At 52.7% G+C, this 24835-nt stretch overlaps 9 protein-coding genes across 9 annotated transcripts; 4 read left to right on the forward strand and 5 right to left on the reverse strand.

The window, feature by feature from the left end:
• Window positions 1-3587: 3587 nt before the first annotated feature.
• On the reverse strand, window positions 3588-5454 carry apf9-3 (FAD-linked oxidoreductase apf9; the record flags this gene model as incomplete). The annotated part of the gene is made up of 4 exons (XM_037323220.1): window positions 3588-3809; window positions 3876-4926; window positions 4970-5143; window positions 5261-5454. 4 exons carry the CDS (start codon window positions 5452-5454, stop codon window positions 3588-3590), a joined length of 1641 nt encoding a protein of 546 aa, XP_037177706.1.
• A 519-nt stretch (window positions 5455-5973) lies between these two features.
• CGCA056_v007973 (Tyrosinase-like protein orsC) lies at window positions 5974-7422 on the reverse strand (the record flags this gene model as incomplete). The annotated part of the gene is made up of 6 exons (XM_037323221.1): window positions 5974-6255; window positions 6317-6566; window positions 6620-6798; window positions 6865-6951; window positions 7009-7174; window positions 7238-7422. 6 exons carry the CDS (start codon window positions 7420-7422, stop codon window positions 5974-5976), a joined length of 1149 nt encoding a protein of 382 aa, XP_037177707.1.
• A 1686-nt stretch (window positions 7423-9108) lies between these two features.
• Window positions 9109-10608, forward strand: CGCA056_v007974 (uncharacterized protein; the record flags this gene model as incomplete). The annotated part of the gene is made up of 7 exons (XM_037323222.1): window positions 9109-9294; window positions 9352-9583; window positions 9634-9759; window positions 9828-9945; window positions 9993-10061; window positions 10133-10159; window positions 10221-10608. 7 exons carry the CDS (start codon window positions 9109-9111, stop codon window positions 10606-10608), a joined length of 1146 nt encoding a protein of 381 aa, XP_037177712.1.
• Window positions 10609-10774: 166 nt separating this feature from the next.
• Window positions 10775-11479, reverse strand: CGCA056_v007975 (putative sterigmatocystin biosynthesis peroxidase stcC; the record flags this gene model as incomplete). Its single annotated transcript, XM_037323223.1, has 3 exons — window positions 10775-10920; window positions 10981-11314; window positions 11411-11479. 3 exons carry the CDS (start codon window positions 11477-11479, stop codon window positions 10775-10777), a joined length of 549 nt encoding a protein of 182 aa, XP_037177713.1.
• Window positions 11480-14269: 2790 nt separating this feature from the next.
• faeB-2-3 (putative feruloyl esterase B-2) lies at window positions 14270-14596 on the forward strand (the record flags this gene model as incomplete). Its single annotated transcript, XM_037323224.1, has 1 exon — window positions 14270-14596. One exon carries the CDS (start codon window positions 14270-14272, stop codon window positions 14594-14596), a length of 327 nt encoding a protein of 108 aa, XP_037177710.1.
• A 704-nt stretch (window positions 14597-15300) lies between these two features.
• On the forward strand, window positions 15301-15819 carry faeB-1-2 (putative feruloyl esterase B-1; the record flags this gene model as incomplete). The annotated part of the gene is made up of 1 exon (XM_037323225.1): window positions 15301-15819. The coding sequence occupies one exon, from the start codon at window positions 15301-15303 to the stop codon at window positions 15817-15819; it is 519 nt and encodes a 172-aa protein (XP_037177711.1).
• A 633-nt stretch (window positions 15820-16452) lies between these two features.
• On the forward strand, window positions 16453-18910 carry dbp-4 (ATP-dependent RNA helicase dbp-4; the record flags this gene model as incomplete). Its single annotated transcript, XM_037323226.1, has 2 exons — window positions 16453-16587; window positions 16661-18910. 2 exons carry the CDS (start codon window positions 16453-16455, stop codon window positions 18908-18910), a joined length of 2385 nt encoding a protein of 794 aa, XP_037177704.1.
• Window positions 18911-19213: 303 nt separating this feature from the next.
• Window positions 19214-21175, reverse strand: CGCA056_v007979 (uncharacterized protein; the record flags this gene model as incomplete). The annotated part of the gene is made up of 1 exon (XM_037323227.1): window positions 19214-21175. One exon carries the CDS (start codon window positions 21173-21175, stop codon window positions 19214-19216), a length of 1962 nt encoding a protein of 653 aa, XP_037177705.1.
• A 1175-nt stretch (window positions 21176-22350) lies between these two features.
• On the reverse strand, window positions 22351-22995 carry CGCA056_v007980 (uncharacterized protein; the record flags this gene model as incomplete). The annotated part of the gene is made up of 1 exon (XM_037323228.1): window positions 22351-22995. One exon carries the CDS (start codon window positions 22993-22995, stop codon window positions 22351-22353), a length of 645 nt encoding a protein of 214 aa, XP_037178474.1.
• Between the last annotated feature and the right edge of the window lie 1840 nt (window positions 22996-24835).

A 24835-nucleotide genomic window follows, 5' to 3' on the forward strand; every position in this document is an offset into this window, starting at 1 on the left:
CCGCTCTGAGTTGGGACGAACGTGTTGATACTCGGCGGAAGTTTGTCGCGAGAAGCTGAAGGCGGGAAGCCGCAAAGCTTCTACGAACGCAAATGGCTTTCAGCTCAGCTCAGCTTAAGTCCTCAAAATAACCTTTTGATCCTGGTCAAGTGCCTATCCGAGGTTACATTCGCTTTGGGCTGTCATCTAAGGTTAATGAAGGGATAGCGAGTGAGGTGGCCGCCGAGACATCCTGCGACGTGGAATTTGGGTTAAGGATGCGATCCGTCGGTAGTTCGGAAATGTAAGCCCGATGCGCCCCAATAGTTTACTTTCTCTTTATTGACATGGCCCACTCACTCGATCCCGTCATCCGAGCCTGCCGCTTTGTGCAGCCAGCTTGAGATAGTGCACCATTCACTTGGGGATGTGCTCGTTCAGCCATAAGAATGCTGATGACAATGATTTAAAGAATGTTGAATCCCAGGAGTGTCTACACTGCTGAAACACAGGTGCGTCAATCCCAACAGCATTTGCCTCGCTTCAATATCACCAGAAACCCATTTATTGTGCCGAGGACATTTTTCGTGTCCGCATGTTGCAAGTTCATTACAGCAAACTCCTGCACCATTGATTGTTGGCCACGCCAGCTGCTCTCACGTGGTTCATCATGAGGTTTTCGGCGTTTCGCCCCGGATATTTCCATCAGATGGTACCTACAATATGATTTTGGACTTACTGAACAATGTTGCCCGCAATTTAGAAAGAGATCCGCTGTTCTCTTGGAGGAATGACCCTTGTCTTACTCCGCTATCTGCCTTAGTCCGAAGTCGTCGAGGCATTTGTGGAAATGAGCATCCCGATGGGTATCCGGATAGGCGTGCGGGTGTCTCTCCTAGCCGTAGCTATCGCTAGATCTTTCGAATGTTAATCGTCGCGTTGCCATATATGCCAAGGCGATTGGCGTGCATACGAAACTCCCGGCGGGCAGAGTCTTTCCTGCTAAATGCCATCGAATCGAGAGGTATTCTGGGGCCGTTTCGGGCGATACCTTAACGGTGAAATAAAGCCATGTATATCGGTCGCATTCGCAGTATATAAAAGCGCAAGATAGACCATAAGCTTGACTAGACCATAAGCTTGACTAGACGCACTTTCAAGTATCACGCAGTCTACATGCATGCCTATCTAACTAGCAATGACAACTAGGTAGCCACTTGTGACGTGGACTTTGGGAAAGGGCCTCGATTAGGAGCTTCTTTTGTTTTGCCTAGCCATCGTTACGGTCGAAAACGGAATCTTCATTGGATGTCGATATCTTCATTGCTCTGTTTCACATCGATTGGAAACTCGGGCGGGGCATTTGAATCCTCCCGGGACTGAATCGATACCCTATCGACGGAGAACGGCGCATAAGACCGGGTCCTTCGGGTAAGTGGGGGCGCCCTCATCGGAAACCGGAGTTGGTCGAAAACGCCGATCGGTACACAACAGTTCTGTTACGAGCGGGTCAGGGCAACCAACTGTGGCACAAAGCAAAAGCTTCGCTAATGACAAATCCGCTGTCATTATCCCCTGTTCTGCATTATATAGTTACAATCCTACAGTGACCAACTGTAGCGGTCGTAACAAGTTCGGCCCGGTTAGCATCGCTGCGGGCTCGTCAAATGATACCGTCAGTTCGTAAGCGACTCGGTGCAATGTGATGAGTTATTCACTAACTCATGAGCCTTCCATTCAAATTCATGGAGTTCTTTGTTCAATATGCTCCGATTATGCAGACTAAAACGGCGTGAGTCACGACGCCGGTAACTGATCGATTTGAATCCATAATTCGTTCTTCTTCCACGGCAATCTATGTAGCCTGTGAAATAAAGTGGAGCTTGATAATAAATACGCGTGTAAGGCAAGATTTGGATCTCACAAGGCCTCAGCCACGATGTACGAAACAAGCACCAACCCGCATCTAGCCCCATCAACAGATACCTTTAGTGCAGAGACTGCGAATATGAATCGCGCCCCGGCACAAACAAGACCTTTCTACTTGCAGCCTTCTTTTTACTTTTTGCAGACCCGCGTATTGGCTCTTTTCCCTCCTTAACCTCTTCTTGATTCATCTCATTCCGCGCAACACCACTACCGATGCCAAAGCAGCAGCATGATCATCACCCCGGAGGTCGTCGGTCCCACAAAAAGTCGAGAAATGGCTGTGCCGGGTGCAAGCGGCGGCACATCAAATGCGACGAGACCCGCCCAGAATGCCGGAACTGCGTCATGAGCGATCGGGTCTGTTCGTTCCTCAAGACTGATGCAGACGAAGAAAAACTACCGACTGGAACAGTCAAAAGTCCCTCTCCTCCGAGCAGTGCGGCGGCAAATGTCGCCATCGTCCCTCAGCAGTTGACGAGTAGCCTTCATTGCGACTCACCAACATTTACTGTGGCGCACATGGTTTTTCTCCATCATGCCGAGTCTCACATGGCTGAGTTCATGGCTCTGAAGGGCAATGTACGGCCTATGATCAACACCGCTATCGAGCATGTATTCACAGCTCCCTACCTACTGAACGAACTTCTTGCACTTTCTGCGCTCCATCTATCTACGCAAGGTGGTGCTGAGGCACGCTTGTTCAATCACCAAGCCACCGAGCTGCAAACGCGGTCTTTGGAACTGTTTTCTGAGGCCAAGGGCGATATTTCAGACAGTACCTACATGCCCACGTTTATTTTCGCCTCGCTTCTAGGCATTCATGTCCTTCATGAGACGCTAAAAACAGAATACGGAACACTGGCAGACTTTGTGAAGAGTTTTGTTAGCTACTGCCGTCTTCATCGAGGGGTCCGAGCCGTGACAGGACAATATTGGTCAGAGATTCTGCAGTCGGACTTGAAGCCTTTGCTGTACATTGCAACCCTCTCGAAGCAGACAGAGTCACGATCACCGGGCACAGAAACCGATCAGTTGAGAGAGTTTCTCACAGGGATGACAACATCTTCAGCAGCTACAGAGGCTTGTCTAGGTGCACTGGCTGGTGTGCAACGGGTTTTGGATATGGCCAAACAGGAGCCAACAAGATACGATGTCGGTGTTCACGCCGTTATGGCATGGCCCTTGTATGTTACAGATGGGTATATCGAGGCTCTTCATCAACATCAACCAGAGGCTCTCGTTGTGCTAGCATTTTATGCTGCTACGCTGCACAGGTATCGGCAGTACTGGGCATTTGGTAGTTCTGGATCCACTGTTGTTCATCTGGTTGCCAGCAGCATTGGGTCATTCTGGCAAGATATTCTAACCTGGCCTCTGCAAGTTTTGATAGAAAATTAACTCATGCCGTGCTTAAGAATGTTATGTGTCTTGCGTTTCAATACTTTCATGAAGTCGTGGGGCAACTTGGTGGTCACAAATAAAGGTCCGTATCAAAAGATGGATCGCTCAGTTGGAAGATATGGGCAATCAGGATCATTTTGGTCATTAAGGCACACACCAATTCAGATCATCGATGACCTATTCTAGGTGCTCTCAGGGTGGACCCATACTCCCAAAACCGTCCGTCCGCTCTAAGCTCTCAGCGGCTGTGAAAACCCCTATGCAGATGCCCAGTGTATTTACGACATGCGACACAATTTGCCAGTATCCAGAGTGTAGTCCCACATGTGGCTTCCAGGGCCTGAAAGAACGAACATGCTAGCATGAGGGTCGTACTTCTGCTTGATATCAGATAGACGATCGTAATTCCCGCCGAAAAAGTCCTCCTTAAAGTTGGTGTTGAAAGGATTGGCTTCGTTGAAGTATGAGCCAGATCCAGGTGCCCACTTACGCCAGACAGCCTATTTGTTCTCTTCAGTCCATGCACCTGCGGTCGCCAAAGCGTCTTGGAGTGTGGAGTCTGTAACGTTGACGTACGCTCCAGTGCTGATGAGGTGGATGTACGCTGCTCTCCAAGCTGGCGTCACAGCTCCACGCATCTTTTCCTCGACTCGATTCGTTCCAGGGCCCCCTTGGAGCCCGAAGATGAGGGATGAAGCGCTTCCTTGTACCTGCGAGGTGGTAATACTCTGTAGATGAGAGCGCAGGGTATCAGAAGAGATTTCTGTCAGCTCTTTGCGGCCGAGGAGACGACTGGAGATCAAGCTGATCTGTGCCACGGGCTCTGATGGATTGTTGAGGCTGTCGACGAAAGCCATGTATGAATCGAATACCGTCGGGGTTGAGATGGTCACGGACAAGCCCTGGCTTGTTTTATTTCCCAATGCGCGTGCTTTCACGGGTTCCAAAATAGAAACCAGAGTGCTTGCGGTAGTGTTGAAGCCGAAGAAGGTGAAAGATGCCCCGATACCCCTGTTGAATTCACCGGCAGACACCTGAGAGCCCACCACCGTTGTTGCAGTCCCAAATCCTGCAATGCCTAAGTCCATGAGGTCGGGCAGGGAGCTTGTGAGAGTCGCGAATGCGTCCCAAGATGCGGCGAGAGCGTCTACTGTGCTGTTTTGGGGCAGCGACAGGGAGAATGTAGACTGGACCACGTTTTGAGGTATCGGATGAGTGCGCAAGACATACTCGATAACGACTCCGTAAACCCCCGGTCCACCACCTCGAATCGCCCACAACAAGTCCTGGTTCTGAGCTTCGTTGGCGACGAGAATGTTGCCCGAAGATGTTACGACGGTGGCTTGGAGGACTTGGTCGGCTGCGAGACCATAGTGGCTCGAAAGAGGGCTGCCACCCCCGCCGATGAAGCCACCCAGGCCTACTGTCTTAACTTGACCACTAACGAGAGTTCTGCCAAGAAGAGAAGCCGCCTGGAGAACAGCCCCCCAGTTGTTGCCGCTGCCAAGTATCACCGCATTCTCCGTATCGTTGCTGAGAGGAAGGGGCCACTGAGAATTGAAGTCGATGTGTCGAAATTGATGGGTCCATATCGATAAGGCGTAGACACCGCTAGATCTAAGTTCATGTCAGCTCCTCTGTCTATCTATCTGGTCACTACTCGATGGATCCATAACTTCCATTGAGATCATGGCCAGTTCCCTTAGCAATGATCCGAATGTTGCGGTCGCTAGCCCATTTCATGGCAGTTGCAACCTGGTCCGCACTCGTGGCATTGACGATGTACTCAGGCAAGCCTCCGAGTGTGCATCCTTGATTTTTGTACCCATAGTCACTGGGTGGAACGCATGAGCTGTTCGCCCAGAACGGATAGTCTATCGACTCTGGCTGTTGTGCATGGAAGCTGCTTGAGGACCAGCCGTCATCAACTTCTTCGCAAGCCAAAATTGACTAGAACGGGTTACCCTCGTAGCGATATGATGCAGCTGGTCGAGTCTTGATCAGCGCGCCAGCAAGAGTCTGGTTGAGAGCGTTCCAATCTTCTGTCTTTGGCCACGTCGCATCGAATGGGGTTGCTTTGCAAAAGGAGTCTGCTGAGACGGCGCCCAGCAGAAAGAAGGCCGTAAGAATGTGACCAACTAACATGATGTAAATGTAAGATACCTTCTCGATTGACCTAAGTAAGATCATGCTGAGGGAAAATCATCCCTTTTATCAACAACACGTCAAATTCCGTGGGATAGCAGGTGGGACTAACATGTGCACGGAACCGGGTTGATGAATTTCTAGGCAGAGGCCGAAATGGCCTTACACGCGTATAAGTACAGTGGGTACCATTACGAATCAGGGCCATCAACGCATAGCTTCCACTGCCTCTTTAATTTGGCAGGCGGAGAAGGATCAAGAAAGGAATCGATTTCCTGTTTAAATATTAGCACTACGTGATTACGTATGTTCAAAAGCCGACAGCATACCGCACCACCCGCACTCATCTAGCTTCAAGGGTTGTACAAGCAAGTAAGTCCGCACAGACTTTATGCGATGCAGTGAAGACACCCTTCACATCATTCCATGGCAGTTGCAGTGAAGTTACTTTGATCAGAATAATTGTATTATCAATTAATGGGGTGGTGGTGAAATCATCGCTATGAGGTCCCTTCTATATTAAAGATAGATGTAACAAAAGGGGCTGCCTCCAATTGTGTTGAGCAGATCACTGATGGGCCGGTTGGGCGCGTTGGGTTCTTGGATTACAAGATCATCGAGCCGGGCATCACGGCTCGGGGGGTTGTTGAGGATTGTGATGGTACCCGCGATGTTGAAGGCTTCGGTCAGATGCAGAGCCTGCCAAAGCCAGTACACACGATCCACCATGGCGTGGTGAAGGAAGAAGGTTGGGTCATTAGTGGATGAGTAAAGGTCAGATGCCTCGCCATTGACAATCATCTGGAAGGTAGTTAGTTCCGCGTTTTAAATCAAGGGATGTTAACAAGAGACCTTGACATACGTGTCCTGAGGTGTGCGTTCCGAGAAAGCCATCTCCAAAGCGACCCTGAAGCTCATCCTGGAATGTTCGGACGTTTGCCGCAGCGGCGCCAACGGTAAGGTTCAAAACGTTGTCCGGGGTCATCCAGTGCTGAGATGTCCAGGCGCTAATGTCTCGGGAAAGGCATCGAGGGTTGTAAGCGAGTGGGCCACCGGGGTTGACAGCGAGGCCATCAATTCCGGGCCCAACGGGTCCGAGGTGAACTGTCATGCTAAAGCCTTGTCAACTATGTCTCTCTCTCCGTCGTTTGATGAATGGACCTACTTCGCGAATGGTCCCTTGGTAACACAGCCGCCACCATCACCCGAGGGAATGTAAACTCCACCACCAGAAGTGCTACCGTTATGGGCCTTGAAGACACCATTGCCGCTCATGCTGGTCTCGCTCCCGTCGAACATCGGTGCCTTTGAGGGGTCATCGCGGTATGACAGCCAGTTCCAATACTACATGTAAAATACGGTCAATATCCTGGCGTCTCTTTTTTGCTTCTGCAATAAATGGCGACTCACAGGCTGGTATCCTTCATAGCCGCACTCTTCCCTCAACGCGTTTTCGTAGGCCCAGGTGAAGTATCGGTGCCATGTGAGAAAGTTACCCTGGGGTGGCCAGATTAGCTCATGCACATGACCTTGTCTAGATGGCAAGCTACTCACAGTTCCATGGATGCTCAAGGTCTGATTGATATGAACGCCAACAAAGTCGTCATAACGGTTCCTCGCACCGGGTGCAAATCCAGAAGCTTGAAGCTTGGATGGCTTTCTCAGAAGGCAGTTCACGGCGCTCGTGTATGCTTTCCTTTCTGAGTCAGACAAGGCATTCCTGATGAATAGCGCCGTTAGGGATGCCTGGATTCAAACACGTCCGACTCACAAGGTCACTTACCAGTCTTTCCGGACACGTGCGTTGAACAAATTGCACCCACCCCTCTTTCCGAGGGTGCCGTCACTTTCAGCAGCTTGAAGAGCCTCGATGGCTTGGGCCTGAATGTCTGACAATTCGTCGCCCTCAATGGCCAGGGCTGGGCTGGCGCAAAGACCCAGGAACGCAAGGAAGTTGGCGAAACGCATCTTGAGGCAGTCAAAGTCGAGACCAAACGTGACGACGGCTTTACTTGTTAGGTGAAGGGAATGTGCTAGCGAGCTAACGAATAGAAGTCGGCTCGTCTTTGGCTGGGACGCTGCGGCTTATATTTATCTCATCTGCGTCGGTCATTCTCAGCCCTTCCCAGGCGCGACGGGTCCGCCCGACTTTCACGATTCATTTGACTTGTGCCAAAATGGCAACCAAGCCGGTTGCAGGTGTCGGCGGGCTCGTGGATTCCACGAAAATTTCTAAACCCTGACCTTGCCTGCATGTTGGACAAGATGTTGGTTGGCTCGCGTGGAGTCAGTCTCGCAGAAGCGATATGGTCAAATGGCATGGATAAATCCAGAACCTGGGAAAGGCACAAACAGGGTCACATCGTTGGTAAGCACTAGCAACGACCTAGAGATACACCGATGTCTATGATGACCCGCAGACAATTGTCAGACGGCAATTGATGCAGACAACTCCTAGTTTTCTCTCGATCTTTGCCGTTTTCCAATGTCTTTGGTTTCGTTGTCGCCGTTGTGCCGCATATCCGCTCCGACATGTTGGAGATGCGGCGCGGGTCCGGGTGGCCAACCGGCGGTCGGACGACCTGCTATTTCAAGTAAAAGCCATGCAGGGGCCAGGATGCTACGCCCCATGACACTCAATCTGATCTGGGGTTTCATCCACACTTCGGCGCGACCTCTTTTGACTTTCGCCGAAGTCCAAGTCTGTTGGAGCTGTGGCGAAGTATTTGCTCGATATTACAGGTTGAGGTTGACAGATAGCACCGACGTAGCAAGAATGATCAGATAAGCCCATTTTTATAGATTAAATGGTGGGTATGTTCATAGCTCCATCCAAAATCGTCGGATGTGGGCCAGATTAGGTTGCGGGACGTGAGTCTATGCTTCTTTCAACCAAATAGATGGTCAAGGCGACAACGTCATAGTCACTTGAGGCGTAAGTCTGCCTTACTCGGATTTCTGAGATACGTTGTAGAAGTGATTTATCTGGGAGAAGCAGTGCCAATTCCAATCCAGAGGTTCAACTGCAACGACCTCTTTGATTTCGGAGCGATCGGATGCGGGCAATGGTAACCTGGTTCTTCGCTCTTGGCTGTTGGTCCAAAGACCAGGCTCACAAACAACCTTGCAATCATGGCAAATGAGATGCCCACACTGATGTATTCCTTCGCCACTCGGAACCCTTCCTTTGAGGTCTTGTTGACGCCAACAGGTCCGGACTCTCGAGGTTTCAAGGAGCAAGCGTGATTTTGCCAACCAGCAACTTAGAAATCGAAAGCCTTGGAGTCTCCGAAGATGTCAGAGGTACGCAAGCCATAGTGCAGGCTCGAGGCATTGCCGGAGGGAGAGAGCCGGCCTTTTGCGCCAGTGGAGAAGATCGAGGCCTAGGATTCGTGCCTCTGCTGTTTTCGGAAGGCACGTATGATGTTGGCCTCGGGCTGGTGGGAGGGCTTCCGACCATTCCAGGTCGCAGAAGCTGGCTTGTGGTTCGATTTACATGGGCAGGTACGAACTAGGATGTCTCTTCTGTTGGTGCTTAGCCCCCTTTTACTCAGGGACCATCGGCACAAATTTTTAATAGTTCTTTTGGTAGTCGTCTCAAACTCTGCGTCCATCTTCAAATCGACACTTCGACCCGCGAAATAGTCTGTTGTCATGTCGACTGATCCCAAGCATTCGATTGATCCGGATAGAGCACGCGAAAGCAATACAGAATGGATTCTTGGAGTGACGGGCACTCTGTACGTCATTGCTGCAATATTTGCCAGCCTTCGACTTTACACGCGGGCGTTTTTGGCCAAGACCATCGGCCGAGATGATTATGTTTTGGTTGCTTCTGTTGTGAGTATCTAAGGCGTTTTCATTGCTTACCTACGTTTTTCCGTGCTGACGGCGTAGATTCTCGCCACCGTCGGTATGGTTCTCCTGATCATGCAAGGTATCCGCGGGATGGGAAAGCACCAGGACACTCTGTCCGATGCTGACGTGACTGAGATCATGCAACTGAGCTTCTACCTTTCCAACATATCTGGTGTTGCCGGTCGCAGCTTGCTCAAAATTTCCATCGCATTATCCCTCTTGAGATTCAGCCGGAGTCGATGGTATTCACGCTCACTGTTGGCCTTGATCGGTAAAACATTCGACATCAAAATTTGGATAAATAACTGATCCAAACCATAGTATTTGTCGTGCTATGCGGCATCTTCGCTTGGGTTACTATTGCCCTCTATTGCAAGCCCCTAGCCGGGTACTGGGACAAGAGTCTCGAGCCCGAATGCTATGACATCAAGCTTTTTATCTCTTTTGGTCTATTCTACACCTGCAAGTACCCGTGCGGTCTTCATGGTTGCCAATTACTAACAATCAAAACGCAGCATCTTGCATGTTCACAGACGTTTGCTTTGCTGTCCTGCCCATCCCAGTCATTTGGACATTGCGGATGAAGCGACGCACTCGAATCTATTTGATTGGAATTCTGAGCCTGGGTTACTGGTAAGTCTGCCACTCGCAGATTGGAGAATTCTCTGCTCACAATCTAGCGCTGTTGGAGTCGGTGTTGTAACTGCAGTCTTTCAGATTGCGTATGGTGGAGAAAAGGACGGAACTTTGTATGTTCTCTACGCATGCCTGTGGTCCGAGGGCTTCGGAAGCAATTCAGCTAACTCGTACTTTCATGCAGCAAGAACAGTGTTCAGTTCTGGGGTTTGTGAGTATCTCTGAAGTCACGACGGCGTATCGCGTATGGGCTAATTTTGGGACTTGTGCAGCGTCCAGTTCTGTCTCGCCATCATTGCGGCTTGCGCACCCTCTCTGAAACCGCTATTGGGCCGCGCCCTGAAGATTTCGTCGACCGATAAATACAAAGCGAACCTATACGAAAACCGCTACCCCACAAACAGGTACAACTCTACCATGCGGCGTCGTGGATACATGGAACAAACAAGCCAAGACTCCCCGGAGTTTGAGCTTCAGGATAGGGCGTTGGCAGGGTCTGGTGACAAACATCAGTCGACGGTCAACGGCGGTCCAACTCGAACCGCGAGTATTATGTTCGGGAAGCCCAAGTCTGACCGATCAACAAGCGAGGAGACAATATTGAGAGAAGCCAATGCGAAGTGCATTGTCTGCACAACAGAGATCACAGTCAGACGGTAGTAGAGTAGAGAGCAGGAAATGTTCGGATGACAACAACGATGGGTCTGTAGCCCAGACTTGGTAGTGCGATTATATGCGGAGAATCCAAACGATATGTGCTTTTCCCACCACAATCGACTCCACTAAAAACATTGAGGCGAAATTCAACAGTCGAGAGTTGCTGTCTTCAAGAAGCCGCTTTCGGCGCGAATGTCAGCGGAACACCGGCAGGACTAGCGTCAGTTATGTCCTGGGCGATTTGCAAAAGTGTCGGAACCGTGAGCGCAGTGTCGGTCGGGGACCAGCCCAGCACCACTGGAAATCTCTCGTTCCCTGGACAAAGTCAGTCAGTATACAAGAGTTTTCGTTTTCTTGCATGTCTGTCTAACTTACGGAAGAAATACTCAAAGTATGACCTCTTTGCTACTGGGTTGTCCGGGCTTCCCCAAACAGCCAGCATGAAGGCGCATTCTCCGGCCGATGTTCCCTCCCTCGCCTCAGTAATGTTCATCGTCGGGTTGAGCAAGCTCATCTGCTGGATGTGTCGGGCACGGGCGTTTGATATTGACGTAACGTCGAAGGTTTGAGCGTTGCCAAAGTAGAAAAGAAATTGGTTGAATGTTCCCGCATCGAATGGGTTCGTTGGATCAAAGTACTCGTCGCGGCGGGACATGCTTCCGTCGTGTTCGATGACATTGTGTTTGTTTAGCATGTCCAAATCGATGTACTGCAAACGCACGTTATTGATCCGGCACTTGACTTCACTTCCAAGTGAGGTGCTAGTTGGTGTTGGTATAGAAATAGGCGCATGGGTTCAACTTACGTCTGCATTGGGGTTCGGATTTGTTGCCAGTCCCGGAGTAAATGTTCCAATTGCAATATCATCGCCCATATTTATCCCGTCGGAAAAAGCTGACTTGATCTTGTCTAACGTAATATCCCGACCATTGTGTGGAAGGAATCCGTGGTTCGCTAGCGTGTTTAACATTGGACAAGGAGAACGAACTGAGAAGTCGGCAAATTAGTGAAGGTTCGCAGGTTGGGTCCGGGAATTCTCACCATCCCCAGGTCCAGCTGGTGTCCAAGTGAAATGATTGGGTTTTAACTTGGACGGCAGGTTCCTCAATATGGACCCCGAATTTGATGGGCAACCAAAACCAATTGAACCAAAAAGACATAAAGGAACGCCATAGGCCAGCGAGAGGGTTCCCGCGACCAAGAGATAAGAAAGTTGCATGGTATGCGATATGAAGTAGTTGAAAGAAACTTTGATGTAGGAAGACAGAGTTAAATGGTTTGGATGAAGTTATAGAAAACCAGTATGAAAAAGATGCGTACGACTGCTAATCGTGGAAGGCAGGTTCATCCATGATTTAATACAGAAATTCCATGGACTCGCGATACTATCGTCCCCTCTTACTAGACCTCTCCAGAGTAGTTTTGAAGTCCGTTGAGAACTGCCTGTCCAACGAGGCAAGTTGTAATGTTGATCTTCGGCACTAAAAGCGCCAAATGGGCTGCCTTCCTAGCGCCGCCCCTGCACGGCGCGAGCTATCCTCCTGGAGCGCTCAGGAACCGAGCTTTCGCGCTGTGTTAGCGCCTGGCAGCCGCTTAAAGAAATCAAATTATTCAAAGAACCCCGTTTCATTTTTATTCCAGTTCATCCCATTGGACGCGTCCGTTGTTGAATGGCCCCCATCTCGAACAGTAATCAGGGTCCAGGCGAGCCTTCGACCGAGCTAGGCCCAACAGCAGGAAAACGGAAATGACGAGGACAGGCGCCAGGCACGCCAATCGGAAGAGGTCCGATGCGTAATCAGCGTCTTGCGAGTCGTTATCTACGGCGCTGTCTCTTTGATGCTTCCGCGGACATGACTCTAGCTTGCTCAAGATGCGAGATCCCGTTAACTAGGACGCCTTGGCTCCGTTGGACCCCGCGATCTACGGCATCGGTCATCGCACATGGGATGACGCGATCGAGACTTCAGTCCCTAACGGTTTGACTGTGAACCGTTGGTGGCAAATTTCTGGGATTGGGTGCTGTTTGCTATGGTTGGATATCAGAATACTTGGGTTCGCATTGAGAAAATATTTCGGCCATCACAGGCTTTGTTGCCGCAGCTTACAGCTTACAGGTCGGCTTTGGACCCGTTGACTGTCTGACGAAGTTTCTCTGCCGCGATCATCATCTGAATTTACGCGTCATCCTGGCAGCACCGGGCCTGTTCAATCACCTATTCGGTACGATGAACTTGTCCGGCTTGTCCATGTTCCCGTTCTCTTTTCCCGGGATTGTGCTGGCCGTACTCCCGAACATGTTTGCCATCTTGTCCAATTCTCTCTTTAAAGAACCAGTTCTTCCTGCGGTCTTTCTCAAAATTCCGCCCACAGGAAATATCAAAGTACCCGCTGCGTAGGGCCCTTATATGAAATCGCTGACAGTAGCCTCGGGTCCTCAACGACATATCCTCCTCTCGGGGGGCCATGGTCCTTCGATGCTGGGTCTAGCCATTTACTACTCTGGTATTCGGGCTAAAGTCCATAAAAGGATAGAAATTCATTTTCAGCGCCAGTAACTTGCTTCGTTCTGTTGAAATCACCCGAAACCCTCGAGATTTTTCCCAGCTTCTGAGAGAATGGTTCAGTAGAGGGATTTAGCCAATCGTTGTGCACAGCTGGGCGTATGTCGATACCGAATAACGGAATAAGTAGCCCGTGTGGGCGCCGAGTGTGAGACCGAAGATAAGCTTGTCCCGAACCACGGGTTCAAGAGACAGAATCCTAGAAAAACTGATCTCTCCGAAGAAAACTACATCAGTTCTTTGAGTGCGGCGCTGAAGCGTGGCCACAAACATGATGCAATCATCTTTAGTGAGGCGCGACTCAGGAAAGTCAGCAAGCGGACATAAGGCCGGACTTGCTGAACCTACAGCCCTTGTGATAGGATAGGAGTGGGAACTTGCAATCGAAGTTACTTGGCAGACAGCTCCGCAACTACACTCTTTTGTCTTCTGTCACCGAGGTACCTTCCAGGTTCAGAAACGTCGCCCCATATGCTACTGCGGCTTGTCTTGTTCAAAGACACCGGTACCCGTGGACCTGTACAGGAAATCAAACTGAAAGCTCAGGCCCTGTAAGTATAGATGGAAAAGTATGTTTGTCAGTATCGTCTAGACGCTACGATTATCCCTACTGTCGATCTGAAGGACCCCAAATTATCATCGCCTTCGGCCGAATGCATCCGCGGCAGACTGAGAACAGTTTCCGCGCCGTTCGATCAGCTCATTAGGCAACCTAGTCCGAATACACCGGCAGCGGGCGATGATCCAGGCTTAGCAACGGAAGAAAACTTGCGATGGCGCGAACTTTTCCCCTCATACCAGCCTGATGTCGGCCCACTAATGAAATGAGAATTAGCTTGGTAAATTCGTCTGGTGCTTTGGTTGAGGTTTCTTATGTATATAATGGTACTTACTGTACGTTTTGATTTTCGTATTGGTCCCATCGCGGACATCATCTGAAAGGTTTTGACCTCTCTGCCCGTCTCACCTGGTCAGCTTTCACCGTCACCAAGCATATACTTTCTCGAACTGGATCCATCTTCTTGAACCACGGCGGTTGGTGATCTGCCGCAATGATCAGACGTAGTTTTGTGGGTTTTGCAGCCCAAGCTATCGGCGCCATGGCAACGCTTGCCAACAGCCAGGCGGGCTTCCAGCAGTATTGTGAGTCTTTCAATGCCAGCACCTTTTCAATTTCCGGCGTCTCTTTTGCGTCAACCTACATCCCTGTCGGAACCGAACTTCAGCTCAACGAAGTAGACGCCACGTGTGGCATTTTCACCCAGGCCGTGACAGTCAGTCTATGCCGCGTAGTCGGACAAGTGCCTACGTCGAACCGCTCTGGTTTCTGGTTTGAGGCGTGGCTGCCTGAAGACTGGAGCAGTCGCTTCCTCGCAACTGGTAACGGCGGTCTCGGCGGCTGTATTCAGTACTATGACGTGGAGTAATGGGCGTCTCTTGGATTCGCAACCATCGCAACAAACAACGAACATCAGGGTTATACCGGAGCTCCTTTCCTTCACAACCTCGACGTCATTCGGGATTTTGCCTACCGCTCTATCGTGAACGGTGTCTCCATTGGCAAGCAAGTCGCCCAAGAATGTTATAGCAAGTCCTATACCAAGAGCTATTATCTCGGATGCTCTACAGGGGGGCGCCAAGGATTAAAGGCAGTCCAGTCTTTCCCGGACCTATTCGATGGTGTCGTAGTTGGAGCGCCTGCTATTGCATAGAATAATCTTACGTCATGGGCTACTCGGTTTTACCCCCTGCTTGGGACAACTGAGTCTGCAACGTTCATTCCTCTGGACATGTGGCCGGTCATCCACCAGGATATCTTAGATCAGTGCGATACGCTTGATGGCGTTGCAGACGGTATCCTGGAGTCGCCCAATCTCTGCAACTACAAGCCTGATGGTCTCCTATGTGCTGAGGGAGAAGGTCAGACAAGCGGATGTCTGACGGTCACGCAACTGGAAACCCTGAAGAGTATTTACTCGCCGGTTTTGGATGCAGCCGGTAGCCTCGTTTATCCGAAGATGCAGCTTGGATCCGAGTTAACTGGAGCTGTCGACAGTTACTTTACTGGAGCGGTCTCGCCAGTCTCAGATTGGTGGCGCTATGCTATTTTCAAGACTCCACCTGGGATCCCATGACTTTCAGACCAGAAAACTACACTGTTGCGTCAGGCCTCAACCATTTCAACATTGACACCTGGGAAGGTGATTTGGGAGCATTCCAGGGCCGCGGCGGGAAACTTCTTCACTGGCACAGTTCGGCCGATGGTGTTCTCTCGAGTGAGAATTCCCCCAGATACTATGAACACGTCTCGCAAAGCATGGGCATGGATTCGGCTGCCCTTGATATATTTTACCGCTATTTCCGTGCTTCTGGTATGTCCCATTGTGGCAGTGGCAATGGCGCAACCTTCATCGGTCATCAGTCGGCAAGCGTCGCTAGTCTGGCTCCGGAGGGAAACGTGCTGATGGCGGTTGTGCAATGGGTTGAGAATGGGGTCGCCCCTGAAACTATTATGGGCACCAGGTACATCAACGGGAGCAAGGATAACGGTGTCGACTTCCAACGCAAGCATTGCAGATGGCCTTACAATAATGTGTATCAGGGCGTTGGTAACTATAAAGATCCTAACACTTGGAAGTGTGTATTGTAAGCTAAGCGTCATAACACACTGGCGATAATCTAAATCTGTAGGAGGATCTCTCGAAAACTGGATTCTGTTTTCCAGCGGGAATAATAATTTGAATCCACATCGCCTTACGGAGGGACTATGTCCATTGACAATCCTTTAGATACAGACTCTTTAATCTATCGAATGAGAAGGATATCATTGTTTCAAAGGACCTTCTAGCTATTAATAAGTCGTTCTTGCACGAGGGAGCTAATATGCGTTGGAGCAACGGAATGATCCATGTATATTTTCATAACTCGTGGGCCATTTGACCAATTTCTTAGGTCTGCTGCAACAGCTGCTATCTATGTATCAAGATTACAGTGCCCTATTACTTACAAAGCAATGGCATACTCCCAAAGCAACAAAATCCCATCTCATGACATCTGATTACCTAGTAACACGAATTGAGGTCGAACTGACGCTACCAGCTGGACCCAGCTGGCCACGCTGTGCCAAGCGCCCCACACACGGCGACCGCTGACGCCGAATACCGAACTTTTTTTCATCCACCCCAGCTTCCCGGTACCAAAAATTTCCCAGCCGCCCTACAGAGAAGTTTGGCGAAGGAATTCTGCATCGAAAACACCGCGAACTCGACCACCGCACGACAAGATGGCGACCCCCGCGAAGGCACCCGCCAAGGGACCTGCGAAGCGATCCAAGACCCTGAAGAGGGACACAAGGGTGGAAAAGCGAAAGCAGCAATTGCAGAGCATCGAGCAGCTCGAGAAGGCCGTCGCCGACTTTGTAAGTTTTCGATGCACGCACTCCATGATCTTCAATCACGCGACCCAGAGACTGACACCTCGCCGGCATACAGGACCCCAAGAGCGAATTCACATCCTTCTCCGAACTCCCACTCTGCGAAGCGACCGCCACAGGCCTCGAGAAATCCCACTTCCAAACCCTCACCGACATCCAGTCCCGCGCGGTGCCCCTCGCCCTCAAGGGCCACGACATCCTCGGCGCCGCAAAGACCGGCTCCGGCAAGACCCTCGCCTTCATCATCCCTGTCCTCGAGAAGCTCTACCGTGCGCGATGGACCGAGTTCGACGGCCTCGGCGCCCTCATCATTTCCCCGACCCGCGAGCTCGCCGCGCAAATCTTTGACGTCCTGCGCAAGGTCGGCCGTAATCATGCCTTCTCCGCCGGCCTGGTCATCGGCGGCAAGAGTCTCAAGGAGGAAGCCGAGCGTCTGTCCAAAATGAACATCCTCGTTTGCACGCCCGGCCGCATGCTGCAGCACCTCGACCAGACCGCCGGCTTCGACGTCGACAACCTCCAGATCCTCGTCCTCGACGAGGCCGACCGCATCATGGACATGGGCTTCCAGTCCGCCGTCGACGCCCTCGTCGAGCACCTGCCCCAGACCCGCCAGACCCTCCTCTTCAGCGCCACCCAGAGCAAGAAGATCTCCGACCTCGCGCGCCTCTCCCTCAAGGACCCCGAGTACGTCTCCGTCCACGAGGAGACGACCCCGAAGAACCTGCAGCAGCACTACATCGTCACCCCGCTCCCCGAGAAGCTCGACACCCTCTACGGCTTCATCAAGGCCAACCTCCGCTCCAAGATCATCGTCTTCTTCTCCTCCGGCAAGCAGGTCCGCTTCGCCTACGAGTCCTTCAGACACCTGCAGCCCGGTATCCCCCTCCTCCACCTCCTCGGCAAGCAGAAGCAGCTGCAGCGCATGGAGATCACGAAACGCTTCGCCGAAGCGAACCACTCCTGCCTCTTCGCCACCGACGTCGTCGCCCGCGGCGTTGACTTCCCCGCCGTCGACTGGGTCGTCCAGGTCGACTGCCCCGAGGACGCCGACACTTACATCCACCGCGTCGGCCGCACGGCCCGCTACGAGCGTGACGGCAAGGCCGTACTCTTCCTAGACCCCAGCGAGGAAGCAGGCATGATCAAGCGCCTCGAGGCCAAGAAGGTGCCCGTCAACAAGATCACCGTTAAGGAGAGCAAGAAGAAGAGCATCACGAACCAGCTGCAGAGCATGTGCTTCCAGAACCCGGATCTCAAGTACCTCGGCCAAAAGGCGTTCATCAGCTACGTCCGCTCCGTGCATCTCCAGAAGGACAAGGAGGTCTTCAAGTTCGACGAGCTCGACCTCGACGCCTACGCCGCCAGCTTGGGACTCCCCGGAGCGCCGCAGATCAAGCTGCGCAAGGGCGAGGACGCCAAGAAGATCAAGAACGCGCCGCGCGCCGGCATGTCCTCTGACGAAGAGAATTCCGACTCGGACGCGCCCAAGAAGCCCAAGAAGCAGGAGGTCCGCACAAAGTACGACCGCATGTTCGAGCGCACCAACCAGGACGTCCTCTCAGGCCACTACACCAAGCTCGTCGCCAACGGCGAAGTCTCCGGGCCCGCGATCGACGACAACGACGAGGACGACTTCCTCTCCGTCAAGCGCGTGCTCAACGACGACGCCCTCGACGTCGAGTCCGCCAACGCACCGGGCGCCAAGCCCAAGGTCATCGCGTACGGCGACCAGCAGTTCATCGTCGACTCGAAGCGGCGCGAGAAGGCGCTCTCGTCCAAGAAGAAGATGCTCAAGTTCAAGGGCCGCGGCACGAAGCTCGTCTTCGACGAGGACGGCAACGCGCACCAGATCTACGAGCTGCAGAACGAGGACGACTTCAAGCAGGAGGGCCCCGCGGAGGAGCTGCGCCAGAAGTTCGTGGAGAGCGAGACCGCTCGCGTCAAGGAGGCGGACGCGGACGACAAGGAGCTCGCGAAGGAGAAGAGGAGGGAGAAGCGCCTCAAGCGCAAGCTGGCGGAGAAGGAGGAGCGGGAAGGCGGCGCGGCGGAGGGGCCGCGGGTCGGTGGTGGAGACGGGGGCGACGACGAGGATCCGTTGGCGCTGCTGCGATCGTTGCCGATTGGCGGGGAGGAGTCTGAGGACGAGAGGCCGAAGAAGAAGACCAAGAAGTGGTTCCAGGACGACTCGGACGAGGAGAGGGAGAAGGCCAAGAGGGCGAAGAAGGGCGGAAAGGTGTTGGAGATCGACCGCGAACCGGAAACGCTGGAGGATCTCGAGGCCTTGGCTGCGGGCTTGTTGAATTAATGTGCGTTTTAGACGTAGATACCCGGAACGGAAAAGTAATTGTCAATTTCAGGAGAAATATTAGAGCATTTCACTTCAGCGTCACATGGGCCTGCGTGAAGTGATGCGTGTCGCAATCATTAAATGCTCTGCCTAAAGGACCAAGTAGAGTCCAGGGGTATCACCAACCCCCAACGCCAAAAAGCTTCCATCCATCCGGTCGTCCCAGAATGCCAAAAAATAAGAGTAACGTAACGCACTAATGTCCTTCTTCTATCGCTTTGAAAAGTGCCTCCAAACCTGATGGGTTCCAACGCCTGAGATTTAAACCAATCTCTCGCCAAACAGACGTGCCCTGTAAATACAGGTGTGATCGGCGCCATAGTTGTTCACCGCACGAATGGTGATGTGATCTGTCGAAGCTCCCAGCTTCACCAACTCGGGGCTGAGCTGGTGGACGTAGATTCCGTTGATGGTGTCGTTGCTCTCGTACGTGAACTGGCCGATCTTGACCCAACCATCCGACAACCACTTCTTGCGTGATGCCGTGTCTGGCTCTGGGAAATGACTGGCCGAGAAGTCCTCCACGCGCTGGCGCATGTTGATCTCTGAGATGTAAGCCCAGATCTCAATGTCCTGAGGCCGGGCATCGGGGTTCAAGGTGGCGCCCGGCAGAATGTGCTCGACGACGACGTGCCGGGGAACAATCTCATGACTGAGCAAGTAGGAGATAAACACGCCCAGATGCTTCCCATTTTTGCTTACTGTTGGCCGGCCGCACCAGCATTCGCCATCATCGTCCCAGCGCGTTTGGGTCTTGGCGGGTTGTAAGACCCAGGGGCTTCGTCTCGTGCTCTTCAGCCAGGCGGGAGATCCTATCGGCCCGACGAACTCCGGCTTGTAATTCGGCGACGTGTGCTTGATGTCGACGATAGAACCACTACCGACTGTGAGATAGTTGACCTGGCGGCTAAGTTCCTGGTTCCAGTTTGCTCCGATAGTGCCCTTCGCAAGGGCCTCCAGTCCGGCATTTGCAATCGCCTGGCGGATCATGTCGTCGACAATGTGTATCATCTCTGTTCGGGAGACGCCGGAAGGAGGGGCCTTGCTCATTGCAAGGTCGACTGACTGGGCGATGTACTGCTCGAGGTTCTTCTTTAACTCCTCGGCTTCGGCCCTGACCTCGGCGCGATGAGTGGTAAGTTCGTTGTTCAGGTGTCCAATGAACTCCTTCCGCGTGACCACAATATCTGTAATTCCCTTGTCCTTGTTGAGATCCTTCACATACTTCTCAATCTTCTGGTCGAGGTCTTTCTCGATCTTATCCGGTATCGACGTGCCAAAGGCAGGCTCCAAAATCTTAGCCACCTTCTCGTTGTTGCTCCGCAGCCACCCCTCCCAAGACTTGGAAAGCTTGTTCTGGAAAATGTTATCGACGTCGGAAGCTGAGACGCCTGGATCAGGGGGGTTGGTCGCTTTTTGGTAATCGGGGTCCTTTTTGAGCTTATCTCTGATCGCCCGCCAGTGTTCGTCGGAGATGAAACGATAGCCACCCTTCGCTGTACCCAGGGTCAAAACTTCCTTGTCGGCTTTCATCAAGTCTCGCAAGGCATACCAGAAGCCTTGTCCAACGATGGGCCGCCCATCTTTGTCAAGGTTCATATGGACAACCTTTGGCACAATTTGTTCGAGTCTATCAATCGAACGTTTTTGAAGGTCTGAGGCCAATGTCAGATCTCTGATTGCGTAATCGTGCTCGCGTTGTTGTCGAGAGTGCTCCCTCGTATCTCTGTCACTGAAAATGGTGGACGGTGCCGCCATCCATAGCGGCACGAACTGACCCAAGTTATGATTAATGTCGGACAGTCCGTACCAATGTATTCCACCAAGGCCTCCAGCAGGAAATGAGGAGATTCCTGCGTAGAAAGCCCACGCAAGAAAGCACGACACCAGGCCGACCAGCAATGCTTTGATGAGCCACGCTTCAGGAGACATGAGAAAGCTTAGAACTTCCACAAAAGCGTCTGCCAACGTGAACATGATCCATGCGTGCCAGTCCATCTGGTCCCTGGGTATCTGCCTTGACGACTCGTCTTGTTCATCGTCCAATGGATCTCTTGGGTCGTCATCTACCTGGGATGGCCTATCGGGACGAGCAGTGTTGGTCCAGGTGTAAATGGGAGCGTAAATCTTTGGCCATGTCTGAAGACGTGTTGCACGTTCGCGCCGAAGCTTTTGCTGTTCCTCGAAGTCACGCTGTTGCTCTTGTCCCACTCTTTCTGCCATTCCGTTGCCAAACAGGCTGTGTTGCTCGGTCGCAATAGCCTCGACCCGAGCGTTGACACGAGTTTGCAAGGCAGGTACACGGGTTTCCTGATTAGGACGAGGCGGTGAATGGGAAGGGGGATGAGGAGGGGCTAAGTGCGAATGACCAGGCCGCGTCAGTCGATTGAACGCTGCAGGCTGCGCTGGCTGAAAAGCTTGAGGTGAATGCACAACTGGTTGTGATTGTCGAGCGGGTCGCGGTGTTCTTGCGTTGTTTTGCCCTTGTTGGGAGGGCTCCGGTGTTCTTGAGTTGCGAGGATCTTGCTGAACAGGACTTGGTGTCCTCCCGTTGCGTTCCTCTTGTTGGGCAGGACTCGGCGTTCTCGCGTTGCGTGGCTCTTGCTGGACAGGACTCTGCCTTCTCGAGTTGCTTGGCTGTTGTTGGACAGGACTCGGTGACCTGAAATCTATCTTCGCTGGCTGGTTCTGTCGAATAGGCTTTGGTGAAGGTGCTTCTGATGTCTGACGAGATTCGGTACGCCGTGCTTCTTCCGCGGCAGCGTTCCTAGCTTGGCTCCGCGTCGTCCTTCCAGGCGTAGGTGCAGTAGAACTTGGAACACTTTGAGCCGCAATCTGCCGGTCTGGTGACGCACGACTTGAGCGTCTTTGGCCCGGCGCGCTTCCCTGTCCTGGAGTCTGGGGAGGTTGCAGTGAAGGTGCTGCAGCGAAGGGGTTTGGACGCAACCGATGATCGGGTGCTGGTCCATCAGAGACCCTTGCGAGTGGCGACCGGGACGGCTCGCGCGGGGGTTCCTGTTGATTGAATGAGGTAGGAGGCATCGGTGGGTTGTTTCTGGGTCGTGGTAACACCGGCCTGGAGGGGCTCATGGCAGCGGCCACGCGATAGTCCTCTGCTTCCAAAATAGAATCTTCTTCTTCAATGGTAGGCATTGGTCGATCTTCAATGGAGCCCGGGGATCTGGATCCGATGGTAGCGTCGCCAAATAATGAGCTCTCCTGCCCAAAGGTTCGATTGGATTCGGGCGTGGCTGTCGGATCTTCCGAGCCAGCTCGATCGCGTACTTCCTCGATCGCGCGATGGAAGGCAGACCCTACGGTCTCGGGAGGGACAATACTTGACCTGCGAGGTGATCTGCGAAGAGGGCTGTTGCCGCGTGGTTCTTCCGAGCCAGCTCTTACTGGCGGCGGAAGATTAGGGCCTCTGAGGGGAGCTGAAGTAGGCAAGATCCTCTGGTCGCGACCTCCGCGATGGGCAGCTGGCTGGAATTCGGCAGGGTCGACCGATGAGGCTGGTGTTGTCTTAGTAAGAGATCTGAGACTGGTACAATGCAAACAAGGGACAAAGGGATGTCCACGTGGCTGGGCTTACCTCGTCTCGGGGGGCTCTGTCGCGGCGGTGTGCTGTGTCTGCTAGCAGGTGAATTTGAGGCTGCGTCAAATCCAGGATCGAAGTCTGGCTCATTGTCCGGCTCCGATTGACGTCCTGGTTCCGGCTCTGGCTCCGACTCCGACTCCGACTCTGACTCTTGCTCCGGCTCAGGCTGCTGTCTGCGATTCGGTCTCGGTGGGACGGATGGTCGCCTCGCGCGACGCGGGCCGCCATCATCACTGTCGTCGTCGTCGTTCAGTGCGTCCTCGAGAGCGACCTGGATATTGCGAACTTGTCCGCGACGACTGTTCCTCGGCATAGTGGAGGGAGCGGAACCATAAGATGTATCGAACCTGGAGGGCATGCTAGGGAGGTTCTGGGTGACGGCCGGGCCAGTCCGTATAGGCGGTGAGTCCTCGTCGGCCCGAGAGGGTCTTCTCCTTGGCGGCATCTTGACGATGTGAGTGGGATGCTATCTGATTTGGTGATCTAAGGATGTGGTTGTTGATGTTGTGGTTTATGAGATGAGGCCGGCTGTGGAGGTGAGTGAGAAGGATTGAGGATGAAGAGATTGAGAGATGAAGTGAGATTGAGAGATGAAGCGAGGTTGAAGAAAGAAGGCGCATGAAAAAAAGAACTTGGGGAAAGAACGCCTCAAAAAAGGAAATCGCGATGAGAAAGAGCCACGATGAGAGGCAAGAAGGGAAAGACGGGAAGGTGCAACTCACATTATTATCTGGCGCAAAGGACCGGCGCCGCGGCGGTGAGGTTGATTGTATCCGCCAGGATAATGGCCTCAGCTGCAGTCCGAAGGTCTTGTCTCATCAACAATGCTAGACGCAGATGTCCATGAGTGCTATGTTGAGCGACAAGGGAGACGGCAGCCAAAGGAACAGCTCAAGGCAAGGTGTGAGAGCTGTTAGAGCTGGTGTGGGGATGGAGGCGGGATGAGAAAAGGTTGAAGGTTGCCTTTGTGAATGTTGCTGCAGGGAACCGCTTTCGGGGTGATTGAATAGGCGCAATAATGGAAAAGTGAAGCTATTCCAGAGAGATGACCCGCCGGATCGGGAAGGGAGGGAGGCGGTTGTCAACAAAGAGAGTAAGAGCGGTGGTACCTGGTCGCAACTACCATCGTTCCTGGTTGACTTCCTCCGGGCAGCTTGGGTTGACGGTCCTCAGGTCCCCGTCCCCGGCAAGTCGCGCACGCGCCGCGGCAGAGGCAGATCGGATCGAGGGAGGAATGCAGCCGCCGTCGCGTTGCTTTTTGGGAATCAATTAATTGTCGGACGGCGAAAGAGACTGATGCGACAGCATTGAGCAACAGCAAGGGGCGTCTCGAGGGGTCGTTGGGTCTTTGTCCCGGCTGGAAAAGTTCACCTTGCAGCTTCACCTGGAATGTTTTCGCGACGGCTGCCCGCCACCGAATTCGAGAGCGAATGAGGCACGGACCCCTGCACCGTGTCCGTCGCCCACGCGCTTAAGCTTCGTGGCCGGGCAGACAGCTCTAGCTCAACGCGCCTTGGGCCTGCTGGTCCTGTGTTCCTTACATAAGCCTCAAACCTTAGGTAAGCCGGGATGGTGAAGATCGACGAAGATCAAGGACGTCTCCACTGCACGTGATGAGCCAAGACTTTTTTCTTTGTTGCCTGAGGCGGCAGTAGTTGAGCTATCGGCTTACCTAAGGCTGGCAAGGAAGTCAACTCGCGCAAATGGCCAGGCCTTGGAAGTCCTACGTCACCGTTTCAATCCATGTCCGCCGTCCCACCTCGCTGTTGTCGGCCCATCCTGGCGCGGTCCCTTCGAATCTTATGGCCGACATATGCATCCTGCTAACGAATTTCGCGCAAGCGCTGGACGATAATACGATGCGCAGGCAGTCAGGTCGCCATTGATAGCCCGGAGCACACAGCACACACAGTACGTTGAGTCAGGGCGAGTCGAAGATGAAGATGCAGATGCAGGCAGAGTCGCTCGACCGGGCCACGGTGCTCACTTTGATGATCCGTGTGGACGCGGGAACCGGCTTATTGTCCGTCATCTCGGTCCAAGTTCCGGAGAACATGGCAAACCTGCAGGTCCTCTGAAAAAGCAAGCGGCGGGAAATGGCAAATGGCGCCTATCCTTACCTTGGTATGGTACATGCTCGAACAACCCTGCTCTGTCTCCCATCGCGGCAACACACAGCGACAGACTGCACCAAACAATGCGGGAACCTCGGTCGCTACCTTACCTTAGGTACTATGCAGTACTGCGTATCCGCACCCTGCCAAACCAAAGACACCCGACACCAT

The sequence above is a fragment of the Colletotrichum aenigma genome (genome assembly GCF_013390185.1).
Source record: "Colletotrichum aenigma strain Cg56 chromosome Unknown KSG_Cg56_contig05, whole genome shotgun sequence".
NCBI lineage: Eukaryota > Fungi > Ascomycota > Sordariomycetes > Glomerellales > Glomerellaceae > Colletotrichum > Colletotrichum aenigma.